At 39.1% G+C, this 17063-nt stretch overlaps 1 protein-coding gene across 1 annotated transcript in view; it reads right to left on the bottom strand.

The window, feature by feature from the left end:
* The window catches only part of GPR155 (G protein-coupled receptor 155), a 62499-nt gene extending 50898 nt beyond the window's left edge, over positions 1–11601 (bottom strand). Inside the window, 3 exon segments of the mRNA XM_043992869.1 lie at positions 2765–3262; positions 10593–10778; positions 11436–11601. Of these exon segments, the coding sequence (XP_043848804.1) occupies positions 2765–3230 (466 nt within the window). The 5' untranslated portion in view covers positions 3231–3262; positions 10593–10778; positions 11436–11601.
* Between the last annotated feature and the right edge of the window lie 5462 nt (positions 11602–17063).

The following is a 17063-nucleotide window of genomic DNA, read 5'->3' as shown; positions in this document are numbered from 1 at the left end:
AAGAATGCATCAAGACCTTTCAAATTAAATCAAATTATGAAGCAATATACTTTGTTATTTAGTTAATTCAATGCAAAATTAGGTATGGGGGAAGATGGTGTAAAATATAGTTCAAGAGTAGGAAATGGAAGGTCAAAGGCATGTACACTATAAAAATTCTTAATTATAAATCAAGAGCCACTGCATGTGATAAGCAGCAAACATCAGAAAAAAACTAAATTGATTATAATTTAACAGTTAAGAAATGACTTGTTACTGATATGGGAGTCACTGCAGGATCGAAGATCAAAATTAATATAAAATTTGAAATAAAAACGAGAAAGTTCATGGCATTCAATTAAAAAAACTCCAACTTGACTTATTTAAATGTTATATTTAAATATATTACTTAAATGTTACTGATGCTGAAAAATGAGAAATGAATATATAAAATATGTAGAAGTTCAACCAATATAAATCAGTTGATCTGAGACTAAAAAAGCCTAAAAACTTTCTGTCAGCAAACACTTGACATCCTGGTGTAGTAGAAAGATATGGCTGCCAAGAGTAACAACAGCTCACAACATAAATTTATATTTGTAACATCTTACAAGCAAGATGGTATAAGAATGCTTCATAAGAATGAGAGGCAGGGGAAGTTAAAATGAGTTTTTCAAAGAGTTTGTCAAGCAATCCAACCAAGCAAGGTCATCCCAGAAGCGACCTAGAAAGAGGGAAATAGAGAAAACCTAGAAAAGACCTTTAATGATTTTTATAACAAACTATTTTCACTATCAAGGACAACTGAGCCACCACATTTAGATGCTAACATTATTATAGTGTTTAATGGGCTCCCAGAAGAAGCAGAAATGACCACTGAAGAAAACAGATGGGAAAAGCAGTAGGATTACAGCAAGTATATAAAGAGGAGGTCCATGCTGGAGATGACAAAATTTTGAGGGCATCGAGTGATGAGTCTCAAGGCATATAAAAACAGAGAGGATACTAAGAGTGAGAAAAAAATGTTCCTACCTTGGTACTAACTATAAAAGGCAAATAAGAAAATACCCATTGCTCCTGACTCATAGGTCTACTTTCCTAAACGTATACCAATTTTTATGTAAATAATCTTCACTTGCAGCAAGAGTATCTTTGATGAGGGGCTTAGAAGAGAACAGTTACACTAACATAAACAATATCCAACAACAGACATCTCTTCCATCACACAACTGACAGAAAGGTGCAAAATGCACCTCTGAATATTTTTACTGTTTGCTGAGTATAAAAAAGCATTTGTTTCAGAAGAGCACAATGCCTCCTTAGAGACTCTTTTCCAAAAAGGTATCTCCCATATGTCAAAATAATATAAGAATTTGAAAGGAAATTCTGGGTTCAAGTCCTGCTGCTGATACTTACTAAGTAGCCATGCACAAATGACTTTTAACTTTTCCAAGCCAATTTCACATGTAAAATAAAGATAACAGCTGTACTACCTAATTCACAGGGTTGTTGTGAGCTTACAATTAGATAATGTAAGTAAAGTGCTTTGAAAACTTTAAAATATGAAATAAGTGTCACTTCTTTTATAACATTTGTAATGTGGATTTGTTTAACAATTTTGTTAAACCCTTAAATTATTAGTTTTGTTAAATTTGAATTAATTTTCTTTAAATATTAGATACTGCAGAATCAAGTCACTACTAATTTGAGATTTCTATAAATATCTTGATCGGTTTACATCATTGTTGCTCTTTTAGAGACAAATAACAATGTGTTTAATTTCCAAAGCCTTCACTTAAAAAGCATTATAAAAATATTTTTAAATTAAATTACTTCAGAAGACTGTGTATTTTAGTCTTGACTCTATATTTTAGTTCCTCGTCATTCAAAACAAAGTGGAGATGAAAAGAATACAGATAAACATTCTAATCTATCAGATTCCTTTTACTACCTGTGATAAAATGGGTGGGGCAGGGGTGGGGAGGAGACATCAGAAAAATAGGATTTGGGGATTGTTTCATTTATTCATGTTATCCATATATCCCATTATCATAGAGTGAAAAGTGTAATTTGAAAATATAAAGTGCATTAGACAAAAATCTGGTCTTGAGTTCCACTAACTTTTTGCTAGAAATAGGATACATTTACATTCAAAATATTCTGATATCCTTTGGTACAGTTACCAAACATTCAATTAGAAACAATAAACAGCAATGCAAATTTGGTTTTCCTAAATATGGCAAAATGACCAACTTTTTGAAACTAAACCTGTTATAAAATGTGATGGCTGGAAAAGGAAAAAAATAAGATTTGGAAGTAATCAACATTATTCTAAAGGTCAGTTAGGCTCTTAAAAAAAGTCAGACTAATATAGAAATATGTTTTGCATGATTGCACATGTATAACCTATATAAAATTGCTTGCCTTCTGAATGAGGGGGGAGGAGAGGGAAAGGAGATAATTTGCAACCCAAAATTTTAAAAAACAAATGTTAAAAATTGTTTTTACATGTAATTGGGGGAGAAATAAAATATTAAATAAAAATTTTTAAACATATTTAGAGGATGCTTTAGCTCTGAGATTTGGGAAAACATATGGTTTAGCTAATTTTAATAGCAAATTATAAGGAAAAACATAATTATGAAAGATCCTAAATATCCCAGAAGAAGAAACTCATCATATGTTTAAAAATCTCTCTGGTACTAAAGGTTTAAATTTTCTTTTTAACACATCTGGATAAAATAATAAAACAATATGAATAATAAAAATATGAAATAACACTTACCTATAGGATATCCCAATGCAAAGTCATTGCTTTGTGTAGCAAATATAGGGAACAATCCAGCTTTGCTAAATCGACTGTCAGGACGAGCAACTAATAATGTTAACACACACACAATAAAAAATACAGCAGCTTTGGCAATTAAAATACTATAAAGGAAGGACCAATTTACATTGGAAAAATTAAGTATAACCATGTTTTTGAATAGTAAGGCTGGAAGTGCAAAATGGGAAACAAAATTCCCTAGTCCTTTGGCCTGTGTTGATGTTATAATGTGGGCCCTTCCTGCTATGTATCCACAAAGAATTATACCAAAGCATTCTAACAAGGCTGGGAAAAGACTAGTTATTGACATCAATGGAGGACTACTGGTAGAATTGAAATGATAGGCTACTGTTTCAGGTGAAGAACTGGTCGTGTTGACTGATGAAGTGAGGTTATTTGAAGCCAGGTCAGCAAAGGAATTCATTTTTCTCTCACCAGACTATTCCAACTAAAATTCTGGAAAAAAGCAAACAAGATTCAGTGTGATTTGATAAATCTGAGTACTTCTGTTGAAATAGTACATTCTTCAATCCTTTCCCCTGTCCCTATGTCCAATAACAATATTAATAGGACAGGTAAATAAACATTCCCCTTTAATTTATATATATATATTGGGGGTGGGGTGGGGCAATGGGGGTTAAGTGACTTGCCCAGGGTCACACAGCTAGCAAGTGTCAAATGTCTGAGGTCACATTTGAACTCAGGTCCTCCTGAATCCAGGGCTGCTGCTTTATCCACTGCGCCACGTAGCTGCCCTCCCTTTAAGTACTATTTTTTTTTCCCTTTTATTTATTTATTTTTTTTGCAGGGCAATGAGGGTTAAGTGACTTGCCCAAGGTCACACAGCTAGTAAGTGTCAAGTGTCTGAGGCTGGATTTGAACTCAGGTACTCCTGACTCCAGGGCCGGTGCTCTATTCACTGCACCACCTAGCTGCCCCCCCCCCTTTAAGTAATTAAAGAGAAATACAATGGAAAAAAAAATAGTTCATATTAACTTTGTCCTTCAAAGATAAGTTTAGGGGCAGCTAGGTGGCACAGTGGATAGAGCACCGGCCCTGGAGTCAGGAGTACGTGAGTTCAAATCCAGCCTCAGACACTTGACACTTACTAACTGTGTGACCTTGGGCAAGTCACTTAACCCCAATTGCCTCACTAAAAAAAAAAGATAAGTTTATTTAGAACAAACTCCGATTTGCAATTATGTTCTCTATCAGACAAATTGGAAAAAAAACCCAGAGTACAATAAGATATACACCAAATACTGTGAATTATATAGGTGCTCTCCCTGCAGAAGAACTTTCTTGCTGTTCTCTTTGGCACCTTGAAGTAAGCCACATGCTGGCTTAGTACAGTTTGAGAATTACAGAATGACCACAGGATAGAATGTTAACGATCATACATCTGGGACTGGAAGGAATCAAAAGCCATCTTGTCTGACCCCATCATTTTACAGATCAGGAAACTAAGTTATAGCTGCCTACAACCACATACGTTCCCAATAGCAGCTTCTGATATTTACTAGTGCTATTCTGTAGATTCACTTTGGAATCATAAGTCCTACTCTAGCATGTGACCACCCTAGAGATCTAGGAGAGTCTCTTGGGCAATGGATATTCCCTGGAAGCTAACTGATTTTTGGGACTGACCTAAAAGGTTTCAATCTAATCCCCAATGGAGCCAACAATAAATCCTTAAGGTAACTCAAAGCATTTTTCAACCTAAATGTTTAATATACAAGTCAATGACAGAACTAGTAGTTATTGGCTAGTGAGGAATCTCAATAGAAAATTTCCAAGCAGAAAAGGGATACAGAAAAGGAGTTAAGAAGAGAATGAGGGGGCAGCTAGGTGGCACAGTGGATAAAAAGCATCAGCCCTGGATTCAGGAAGACCTGAGTTCAAATCTGGCCTTAGACACTTGACACTGTGTGACTCTGGGCAAGTCACTTAACCCTCATTGCCTAGTCACTCCCTCCCCCCACAAAAGAGAAGAGAATAAAGAAATATAGGTAAAGTCTCATGATAAATGTCAATTTTTTTTCTAAGGTCAGCTTTTACTTCCCACCTTTCTATTTTCCTCTGAAAGTCTCCTACCTAAGCCGAAAGCAAATAGGTTAAGAGGAAAAAATTGCTTAAAATCAAACAGCAAGGTGCCTTGGGGGAAAAGGAAAGAAATAAAAAGGAAGCAGATCCTTGCCATCTCTATCACTATCTTGTGAGAAAGAAAAAGAGCAAATTAAATTTTCAAGTTTCACAATGAACCTTCAGCATGAACTAAGTCATCTCTGCCCTTCTACTCTACCTTATTTTATATCTCATCAACTACCACATATGTTGTTTTGTTTTGTTTTGGTTTTGCAGAGAAATGAGGGTTAAGTGACTTGCCCAGGGTCACACAACTAGTAAGTGTCAAGTGTGTGAGGCCGAATTTGAATTCTGGTCCTCCTGAATCCAGGGCTAGTGCTCTATCCACTTTGCCACCTAGCTGCCCATCCACATATGGTTTTAATGTATGAGGTATTTTATTTTTTCCATTACATGTAAAGATAGTTCTCAACTTTTGTTTCACATATGGTTTTAATGGAGAAAAATACAGAAAGATGGGCATGCTATGTAAAAACAGGTCCAGAACTAGCTTCCATTAGCTAAATAGAAACTGTGACACTTTAATGGAAACCCTTTTAAACTAACTTTCATGCATCTAACCCTTTTTGAGCTTAGCTAAATACCTGTTTGTAAGCCTGAAGGAATTTCCTATAATTTCACAAGTATGGACACTCACTCTCTCCACTGATATAAACAGCAAAACTTCTACAACTCAGTATATTAAGTACCTAGCATAGTGCCTTGCACAAAGCAGACACAAATCAGCATTTGTTAAATTGAATCCGTGATAATCTAAGATAACTGCTGAAGCCAAAGGAAAAAAAAAATCACCTTGAAGACATCGTGGCGCTATACCTCTCTGAACTCAGACTGGTTACAAGAAAGATATACTTTACCATTAAGTTCATAGTCAAAAGCCATGAAGGGTCTTGATAAGACTTGCTAGAGCTTTTACTTTACTGGCACAATCCTTAAAAATTCAAGGTAACTACTATACAATGGGAAGGGTATCAGAAGAGGACTCCAGGCGAGGAAGAAATGGAGATAGCTAAAGAATTATCCATGGAGATCTACTATTGCTGTGCATTTTTATATACTTCTTGTGGCAGTAGACAGAGTGCTAGACTGGAGCTAGGAAGACCTCAAGTTCCATCTCTGACAACATCCTGACTAAGTGACCCTAAGGGAGTCACATAATCTCTCATATACTAGGCAGCTGCATTACTGTAAAATTGCACAGAAGGTGCTGACTTGGATGGGTAGTGGGAGTTTCTTCTTGAAGTTCTCCATACTAATACAATCACATTTCCAGTCAACTATCCCCATCCCATCCTATTCTATGTTATGGTACCCAGATTGGTAAAAAAGCAAATTAAGCAAGACTTTTCTTGGAACTGGGTCAGTCACTCCTTCTATATACACAACAGCATGTCTACCATTTGCATTTATTTAGTAAAAGAATGAAATAGGCTATGATGAATGCTCAAAGTTACTTAACATGTTTAAGCACAATTGTAAATAACAATGATGCAGAACTTTATTATATGTTTTCATTAGGACAGAAGAAAGATTATGGCAAAGAACATAAGGGTCTGGTAGGTCAGATCCAACTATATGCTGGGGAAGAGTTGTCCCTATGATGTTCAATGACAGAATGTATGTCAAATCCCTCAACTTTAAAAAAAAAAGATAAATGTGACAGAACTTAAATATGTACATAATCAGGAATGAGTGTGATAAATTTTATTTTCACACATGCAAAAAATTAATAGTGGGTTTGGTATAGCTGCACTGTGTTATCCTTGGTTTTTGTTTGTTTTTCATTTAAACAAAATTCAGTTTTAAGCTTTTAGGTTCATTCTAAGTCTTTCTCTTTTTTTTGGTGGAGGCAATTGGGGTTAAGTGACTTGCCCAGGGTCACACAGCTAGTAAGCATCAAGTGTCTGAGGCAGGATTTGAACTCAGGCCCTCCTGACTCCAGGGTCAGTGCTCTATCCACTGTGCCACCTAGCTGCCCTATTCTAAGTCTCAAAAGGATCAAATCTTAGGGTCTTAGAAATAAGTTTTCATGCCAAAATGTTTCATGTAATTACTGACATCTCAAAACACAATTTATAAAATATATATATTTAAGATACAATTTTCTACACTTTTAACTAGCAATACAATTTTCTAAAATATTCAAATGGAGAATAAATTTAAGTATAGTTGGTAGACAGAATTCATAGAGCTTTTAAGAAGTCATAACTGATACTAGAATACATTAAACATGTTTAAATAATAAGAAAACATGCCAGGTAAGTTATTCAATAATAGTTAAGAATTACTTAATATAATCAGTACTAACAATCCTCTAAATGGGTAATTTATTTTGACAATCTAATAGTGGTAAACTGGAGAAGAAAATGCCAAACCACTCCAGTATCTTTGCCAAGAAAACCTCAAATGGGGTCATGAAGAGTTAGACATGACAAGAAATGAATGAAAAACAACAACAAAAGTGGTAAAAGTAGAAAATAAAAAGGGTAGTAATAATGGAGCAGCAAGAATCTTTACCATTTTCAAAAAGAAGGCATCAGCACTAAGTACTTCATTATTGGTTTCAATACATTAAAAAAAATGCCCCAATATGCAAATGTAACTATTATAAACAACTTCTTTCCCCAAACAGATAAGCTTTTTCCAAATTCAGAAATTTAGGGAAACTAAAACAAAAACACCTAAATTTAAAAATTCGGGCAGTATTATCACCTATTCCACGTGTCAGAACTTACATTAATTAGAAATGCAATATAGTACATATCGGGGGCAGCAAGGTGGCACAGTGGATAGAGCACCGGCCCTGTATTCAGGAGGACCTGAGTTCAAACCCAGCCTCAGGCACTTGACACTTACTAGCTGTGTGACCCTGGGCAAGTCACTTAACCCTCATTGTCCTGCAAAAGAAAAAAAGAATAAAGGTTCAAGAATTGACTTACCAAAACTGACACAAATATATACTGTTGATAACAAGAAAAAAGAACCCTATCTATATGCATATAAACATTGTACTTCTGTTAATCATTATTACAAATAAATGAGAATTCTAATCAGTACTATAGTAGAAAAAAAGAAACTGACTACTAAAGTGGATACTTATAAACATTACTTTTCTAAAACCTAAACAGAAATGATGAAACTGGATCTTTGTAAAGTATCCAATTCTCAATTATCAGGCCCATTTATAGATTATTTTTAGGCCACCAGAGGGTACTAAATTAATTCACTTTCAGAAGGTGAATTTATTGTAGCAAAAGCTCTAATAGTTCTTTCTCCCTCTCCTTCTCTCCTATACCCCCTCTGTCCAACTTCTGGAAAAAGAAGTCTACACCTGCTCCATAACTTCACTAGCCACTCAAATCAATTCAAATCATACATCCTATAGAAATAGATTTTTCTAAAGTCACTAATGATTTCCTTATCATTAAATCCAAAGGCTTCTTTTCTGCCCTCCTTCCTCCGGCTCCTAAATCATTCTTTAGCATTTAACACTCTGTACTATCCCTTTCTTTGACTTCTAGAGCAATGAACCGTCACAGTTCTAGAAGGCAAAGTAGATGGAGAGCTGAGCCTGGAGTCAGGAAGACAAAAGTTTAAATCCTACATGTCCTAGTTGTGTGATTTGGGGCAAGTTACTTCTGTTTGTCTCAGTACTCTCAACTATAAAATAGGGATGATAATAGCACCCACCTCCACAGTGGTTATGAAGATCAAATGAGATATTTATCAAGCACTTATCATGGTGCATGGCACAGAGTAGGTACTTAATAAACACTATAGCTAAATAAATAATAATTAGAAATATTATCTCATTTGATCCTCATGACACTCCAAGAGGTAAGTCTTTCTGAATTTTCTGACTCTAGGCCTGGTTGCTATCCACTGTGCCACCTGGCTGTCTCCAACAAGAAAAGAGTTTGTTGCTTCATTTAAAAAGCTACAATGAGGGGCAGCTAGGTGGCACAGTGGATAGAGCACCGGCCCTGGATTCAGGAGGACCTGAGTTCAAATCTGGCCTCAGACACTTGACACTTACTAGCTGTGTGACCCTGGGCAAGTCACTTAACCCTTTTTGCCCCAGCCCTCCCCCCCCCCCAAAAAAGCTATACTAACAAGATTTTTTAGCAAGCAGAACAACCAGTTGAGATGTCTGATGATGTACTAGAGAACAAAAATAACAGGTATTTCTTAGGAGGGGGTGGTAGATAGTCATTTCTAATGTTACCACTGGTATGAATAATGACTGTTTTTACAAATACAGAATTATAATCCAGATTTGGACAAGTATTTAATGACATCACTTTCTCTATAGGAATGAACACGTGACATATATAGGTTTACAGGCAGACTAAAACAAATCAGGGCCAATTCATATCTTTGGAAGTTACTGGTCAACAGATAAACCATCAGAAATAAACATCCAATAAACAGCTAATCTAAGCAGTTTGGCTTTCTTTATTGGACATGTGATTTCATCAGCACAGGGAGTTCCCAGATAGGCACTAGTTCTTCAGCTTTATAGTTTTGAGAGAGTTGCCTGAGGCACTGAGAATTTAAATGACTTGGTCAGGCCAGTACCCATAATCAGTTGGACTTCAACACAGGTCTCTCCTACTCCCTAGGCATATCCACTGTGCTGTGCAGCCACTCAAATTAAGCAGTTAATAAATGTATCTCGACTAAGAAAAATTAAGAGAATAAAGTAGTAAAATGTGTCCATTACTTATTTTAGGTTTTATTTATAGCCAGTAACACAGGAAAAACTCTTTTTATTCACTTAACTCAAATAACCTGTTCAATAGTTTTAACTAACCCAAATTTTATATAAAATCCAATGTGCTATTAGCTGCCTACAAAATCTGGATACATTTAGCATTAAAGATAGTTAAAATGAAAAGAAGGAGGGGCAGCTAGGTGGCGCAGTGGATAGAGCACCGGCCCTGGAGTCAGGAGGACCTGAGATCAAATCCGGCCTCAGACACTTAACACTTACTAGCTGTGTGACCCTGGGCAAGTCACTTAACCCCAATTGCCTCACTAAAAAAAAAACTAAAAAAAAAATGAAAAGAAGGTATATGTCTTCATGCCATATTAAATTACTCATTTATTTTGATGTAAAATGGGCATTGCTTCTTTTGGAAGTCATATTCCTATCTACTGGAATGTTAACCAACGGAGAGTGAGACTATATCAACTGTTTTCCAGTGGACTTTGATAACCTAATGGCAAGTAATGTACAAAGTGGAAGAAAACATAAAAGGCTTTAAAATGAAATGAGTTAAGTTTTAAATTTTTTCTTTAAAAAAAGAACAACAACATGTTTAAAAAGTAATACATGGAGTGTTTTCACCTACTTGGGTCAAAGATAGAGTCTGAATTCTGGTACCAAAAAAAAAAGTTGGATGTCAAAAAAGGCCTTCCAGCCATCCCTGAATCTCTCAGAATAGATGCGAAGGAAAATGTCGCACCCATATTAAACATTTTGGTTTAGCAGAAGTGAACCCTTTAAGTCGAAAAATAACAGAAGTTCAAATGAAATGAAACTGTGGGTTCCAACCGGCGTTCCCCGGAGAAAAAGATCTGCAGCCTGGATTAAAAAACCATCTTTCACTAACCTGTCAACCATAACATTCACACTCACCAAGTCTTCCCGATCTAAGGATGAAACGTAACTCCCCGGGTCCTCGAGGCTCAGAACATCAAACAGGGCAGCGGCTCCTTTCGTTAATCCGGCTCAAGAAACCGGCGCAGACATCGGTCAGTGGCGGGTTAGGAGCCTGTAGCAAGACGCCGGAGTCCCAAACCAGACGCTACTCCATCCAGTGGCCTGCAAGGTGGAAGGTAAGGAGTGACTGGTGGGGGCTGAGCCTGGGGTGCAGGAGGCAGCACGATCCTCTCTGCTAGTCCCCGGGTGGCAGGGGGAGAGGGGGAGGGACGGACGTGGGAGGCACACGATCGCTGTCACCGCAGCTGACTGGGGAGGAGGGGGAGGTCCAAATCCACGGGGACACGGAATTCTCGGGGGTTGGCACGTGTTTGTTTTCTACAAGGGAGGGCAGAGCCCGTGGGTCCCGAGGGAGAGGATGAGGAGCTGACCTTTCCATTTCGGACCTTGGCCCCGAAGGCTCGGGGCTCCCCAGTTTTCTGCTCTGCTCCCCACGCTCCCTCGCGATCCCTGGGTCCCGAGCCCGCTTGCTCACGGGCGGAGAAGCCGCAGCGCGCGGGCTGCGGGCCAGGGCGCAGCCGGGGACTTGGAGGCAGGGTGAGGAACGTTTCCCCCCACCCCACCGAGGTTGTGGGGGAGGGACCCAAGGGCGGCGCAGACCCGTCTCCCCTAGGGTCGAAACCGCATAGCCCCAGGTGTGTGTGGGGGCACGCGTGGGAGGGGGTGGACGCGACACACTGACACGCTCCAAGCTGGGGCGCGGTTGGTCCAGGCAGGGCTCAAATGCAAGTGGGGAAGAGGGCGCGAGGAGCCTCTCACCTGCCGGGGCCGCCGGCCGGACCGGGCCGGGCCGCCCGCCAAATCTTCGGGCTGGGCCGGAGTTTGGGGAGGGCCGGCCGGGGAGGAAGCCCCCGGCATCTCCCAGCCCCGCCCCCCCCTTCTCCCCCAGAGCCTCTCCGCAGAGCGCCGGCGGCTTCCCACCAAGTTCCCGGAAAGGGAAAGTGCAAGCCGCCCCCCCTCCCCTCGCCCCCAACCTGTCGGCGCGCGCTCCCGACAGTTCCGACGACTCCGCCCCCTGCGGGGCGCCCCTCCTCAGGCCCCGCCTCGGACGACTCGGAGCCCGGGGAGGCGGAGGCGCCCTGGCGGGGGGTGGAGGGAGGAGGTGGGGTTGGGACGGGGTCGGCGACTACTTCCGCCGGGACCCTTTTCCCCAAGATGGCGGCGGCTGCGCGGAGGGGTTCGGGTGCAGTAACCCTCCTAGCGGCCCCGAAAGGACCCCGCCCCCTCTGCGCTAGCCCCGCCCCCTGGCACCGTGGTCCTCGCCTAGGGTCAGCTTGGAAGACCCGAGAGGGAAAAAGTGGCTCCGCGTGGGGCGGAGCGGAGTCCACTGTTGTCTGCCCTCCTATTTGAATGAATGGTCATCAGTACAAATGGGGTTTTTCAAAAGCCTTGGGTCTCATCTGATGGCAACATAATAACGGCGCCAACCTTCTATGATCGCAAAGCCCTTCCCCACTCCTCTCCGCTCCCTTAAAAAATAAAAAATATTTAATTAGTTTATTAATGCAACGACAAGTGTGGAAATGCAGATCTACCTTCAGAAGCATCATCACTAATCGGCCTCAAACGCAGAGAGGTGTTAACGGATTCTGAACAATGAACACACAATTTGAACAATGTTCAAACAACCTTGCAAAAATTACATTTTCAGCATTATAGCTAGCCCCCTCCAATTAAATAATAAATTAAACGTGGCCTCCTCTGAAAAATTTCTCCAAGTCCCAGCTAAACTAAGAGGAAAGCACCTTTTTAAAAAAATGACAATTGGACACTTAATAGGAAAACAAAAATTCAAATACAGGGTGTCTCAACAACCTTAGTGCAGTTTTAAGCTTAAAACTAAGCACTAACTTAAACCCTAAGTTTAAAACTGCAATAAGACTTTTGGGACACCGTCTGAAGACGTGGGAGCCTATTCATTTCCTAAGGAAAAAAATTAATGCCTGTCAGACAAATTGCCTGTTGTGAAAATTCTCTTTAAATACCCAGTTCCCTTTCCCTTAATTCCCAAAATCTTACCCAGCCTTCCATTTGTAACCTGCTGGCAGCGGTGATCGCAACCCCCCACCCCCTCCGGCATCCCTCCTCCCTCTCCCCGGCCCTGCCACCAATCAGGGGCAATTCGCTTCGAAGCCTGAGTTTCTGTAAATGGATTGCGGAGGCTTGGGGAGGAGCTGAAACTAACCAAAATGGGGGTTGGGGGTAGTTGAAATTGAAAACACTGAAATCATGACATTTTACATTCAAATGATTCATTCTTCTCTTTTTCTTTTTCCTCTCCACTTTAGCCAGCCTTCCCTACTTCCCTTTGAACACTGTCACTATCCCTTCCAGTGTTCTCCTGACTGGTTATGAAACCAAAGTGGAGAGGTGGGTGTGAGGGGATGAGGGAAATCAGGTTCCAAAGTTGAAATAATTTAGTTCAATTAAATATTTAGTAAGTCTGTAGTGTTCAATTAGTAGTAAAGATGGAAAGTTTAGTCTGTCAGTCAATTAAGCACCTATTATGTGCTGTGCACTGTACAAAGCACTGGAAATTCAGTGAAAGGCAAAAGATAGACAGTCCTTGCCTTCTAGGAACTCACAATCTAATGTACAAACAAGCTATGTACAGGATAAATAGGAAATAATCAATGAAGGGAAGGCACTAAGTTTAGGTTAAATTTAAGTTACAATAAGGTTGTTCAGTGCCTTGAGTTTGGACTTGACCCAAAGGGAAACACATATATTAACAGTTTACTATGTGCCAAGTACTGTAATAGGTACTAAAGATATTGAAGACAAAGATGAAAACCATCTTACAGTTTTAAATCCTATATGTTTGTATAAATCGCTATGTCCCTGATTGCCTCAGTTTCCTCATCTGTAAAATGATCTGGAGAAGGAAATTGCAAACTATGCCGGTATCCTTGCCAAGAAAATTCCAAATGGGGTCATGAAGAGTAGGGAACGCCTGAAATGACTGAACAACAATAATGTACATGTATACAAACACACATTTATATATATATACATATATATAATATACATTTCTACATACATCAAATATGTATATACACATGTATACATATGTATCTCTCTATATATACACACACCCCCCCCAGAAGCAGCTAGTGGTACGCTGGATAGAGCACCTGCACCTTCAGTTAGGAAGACCAGAGTTCAAATCCAGTCTCAGATACTAACTGCGTAACCCTGGGCAAGTCACTTAACCTCTGATTTCCTAAACTGTAAAATGGGAGTGATAATAATAGCACCTACCTCCTAGGGTTATTGTAAGGATCAAATGAGATAACATTTTTAAATGTTATGCCTGGCATGTAATAAGCATTGTATTATGCTTCTTTCTTTCTTTACTGGAGGAAGCACATACCATAGATAACTAAATTTAAAGTAATTTTTGGATGGGTCCTGGAGTGACAGCCAGCATCTGAGGAGATTAGAAAAGGCCTTGCAGAAATTAGGCATAGACCAACATCTTACACCTTATACTAAAATAAGGTCAAAATGGGTATATGATTTAGACATAAAAGGTGATACCATAGGTAAATTAGGAGAGGAAGGAATAGTCTACCTTTCAGATCTTTGGAAAGGAGAAAAGTTTATGACCAAACAAGAGATAGAAAATATTATGAAATGCAAAATGGATGATTTTGATTACATTAAATTTAAAAGTTTTTGTACAAACAGAAGCAATGCATCCAAAACTAGAAGGGAGGCAGAAAGCTGGGAAACAATTTTTATGGTCAGTACTTTTGATAAAGGCCTCGTTTCTATAATATATCGGAAACTAAATCAAATTTATAAGAATCTAAGTCATTCCCCAATGGAGAAATGGTCAAAGGATATGAACATGGGGCAGCTAGGTGGCGCAGTGGATAGAGCACCGGCCCTGGAGTCAGGAGTACCTGGGTTCAAATCCGGCCTCAGACACTTAATACTTACTAGCTGTGTGACCCTGGGCAAGTCACTTAACCCCAATTGCCTCACTAAAAAAAAAGAAAAGAAAAAAAGAAAGGATATGAACAGGCTGTTTTCTGATGAAGAAATCAAAGCTATCTATTGCCATATGAGAAAAATGCTCTAAATCACTATTGATTAGAGAGATGCAAATTAAAATAACTCTGAGGTACCACCTGACACCTATCAGATTGGCTAATATGACAAAAAAGGAAAATAATAAATGTTGGAGAAGCTGTGGAAAAATTGGAACTCTAATACATTGTTGGTGGAGCTGTGAACTGATCCAACCATTCTGGAGAGCAATTTGGAATTATGGCCAAAGGGCTATAAAACTGTGCATACCCTTTGATCCAGCAATACCACTTTGGGGTCTTTTCCCCAAAGAGATCATAAAAAAGGGAAAAGGACCCATATGTACAAAAATATTTATAGTTGCTCTTTTTGTGGTGGCAAGGAATTGGAAATTGAGGGGCTGTCCATCAGTTGGGGAATGGCTGAACAAGTTGTGGTATATGAATGTAATGGAATTCTATTGCACTGTAAGAAACAATGAGCAGGAGGAGTTTAGAGAAACCTGGAAGGACTTGCATGAACTGATGAGGAGTGAGATGAGCAGAACCAGAAGAACATTGTATACAGTATCATCAACATTATGTGTTGATCAACTGTGATAGACTAGATTCTTCTCACCAATACAACAATACAAGAAAGTTCCAAAGGACTCGTGATGGAAAAGACTCTCCAAATTCAGAAAAAAAAAAAAAACAAACAAAAAAAACCAACTGTAGAATATGGATGCTGATTGAACCATACTATTTCTTTTGTTTTTGGTGCTGTTGTTTTTCTTTTTTGAGGTTTTTCCTTTTTGCTCTGATCCTTCTCCTATAACATGACTAATGCAGAAATATGTTTAATGTTATTATATAAGTATAACCCATATCAGATTACCTGCTGTCTAGGGGAGGGGCGAGGGAGGGAGAAAAATTGGAAATTGGAAATCTTATAAAAACAAATGTTGAAAACTATCTCTACATGTAACTCAAAAATAATAAAATACTTTTATTCAAAAGAAAAAAGAAAAGAAAAGAAAAGGCCTTGGAGGGGATAGGTAAGAGATAAGAGGAGCTGACTCTGGAACGGAGTTAGGGATGTTAAGAGGCAGAAGTAAGGGAGAACATTCCAGGAGTGGCAGAATGGCCTTTCCAAAGACATGAGGAAAATAGAAAGGGTGTGTATGGGAAGCAGAAAGTAGCCAGTTTAATTGAATAGTAAAGAACTTACTGGGGAGCAATGCGAAGTCAACCTAGAAGAATAGGTTGGAAACAGACTCTATGAAGGGTTTTAAATATCAAACTGCAAAAAAGCTAATGACCACACGAAGGACATTGAAAGTTTTTAAGCAGGGGAACATGAAGTTTGGGTCTTTTCAGTTCACATAATCAAAAATACCCTACTGGAAAACAAGAAGCAATGTGTCAGTCAATGATGAAAACAATGTGCAGGGGACAGAGACACTTGACATACATACATATTCCTGCTGAAGTCCTATTGTCAATTTTCCTTGAGTGGCTAGAGCTTTGAACCAGATCAAGTGGACCAGCTGTGTGACCTGAACAAGTCACTCCACCCTGTTGGCCTCAGTTTCCTCATCTGTAAAATGAACTGGAGAAGGAAATGGCAAACCACTCCAGTATCTCTGCCTAGAAAATCCTCAAAGGGGTGATGAAGAAGCCACTACTAAAACCACTGAACAACAAAGTACTACTAACTAAATCAGGTAGGTTGGGAATAATCCCTAAGTAAGAGAAAAACAAATCATGAGTAATGTATCATATAAGACTAAAGAGTGTTTAAGTAATGTAGTTTATCTTTTGAATGATAATATTTAATTGCATCTGAGCTGCTAAAATCCCACCTTCTATAAGAAATCTTTCCCGATGCCCCTTAATGCTAGTGGCTTCCTTCTGTTGATTTTCTCCAATTTATCCTGTATATATCTTGCTTATTCATAGCTGTTTGCATGTTGTCTCCCCCATTAGAATGTGAACTGCTTGAAAGCAGGAACTGGGTTTTTTGTTTTTGTTTTTTGCTTTTTTGTGTAGCTCCATAGCTTGACTTGGTGCCTAGCACATAGTGAGGATTTAATTCAATGTTTGTGGACTAAGTGATCCACCATGCTGGAATGTTAAGTGGATTCAGGACACATTGACTGGTTGGCCTCAAAGATTATCCACCGATGGCAAATGGCCTTTAGTGAGATGTCCCAGGGATATGTGCCTGGCCATGTTTTATTTGACATTTTTATCAGTGGCTTGGCTAAAAGCATAGATGGAGAGCTTATCAAATGTGTAAATTACACAAAGCTGTGAAGGACTGATAACAGTAGGTGACAAAAAGCTCTTAGCCTATAGCATTGTACTGTAT

This window comes from Dromiciops gliroides, chromosome 3, assembly GCF_019393635.1.
Source record: "Dromiciops gliroides isolate mDroGli1 chromosome 3, mDroGli1.pri, whole genome shotgun sequence".
Taxonomy (NCBI): Eukaryota; Metazoa; Chordata; class Mammalia; order Microbiotheria; family Microbiotheriidae; genus Dromiciops; species Dromiciops gliroides.
This window is presented reverse-complemented; position numbering and strand designations above follow the sequence as displayed.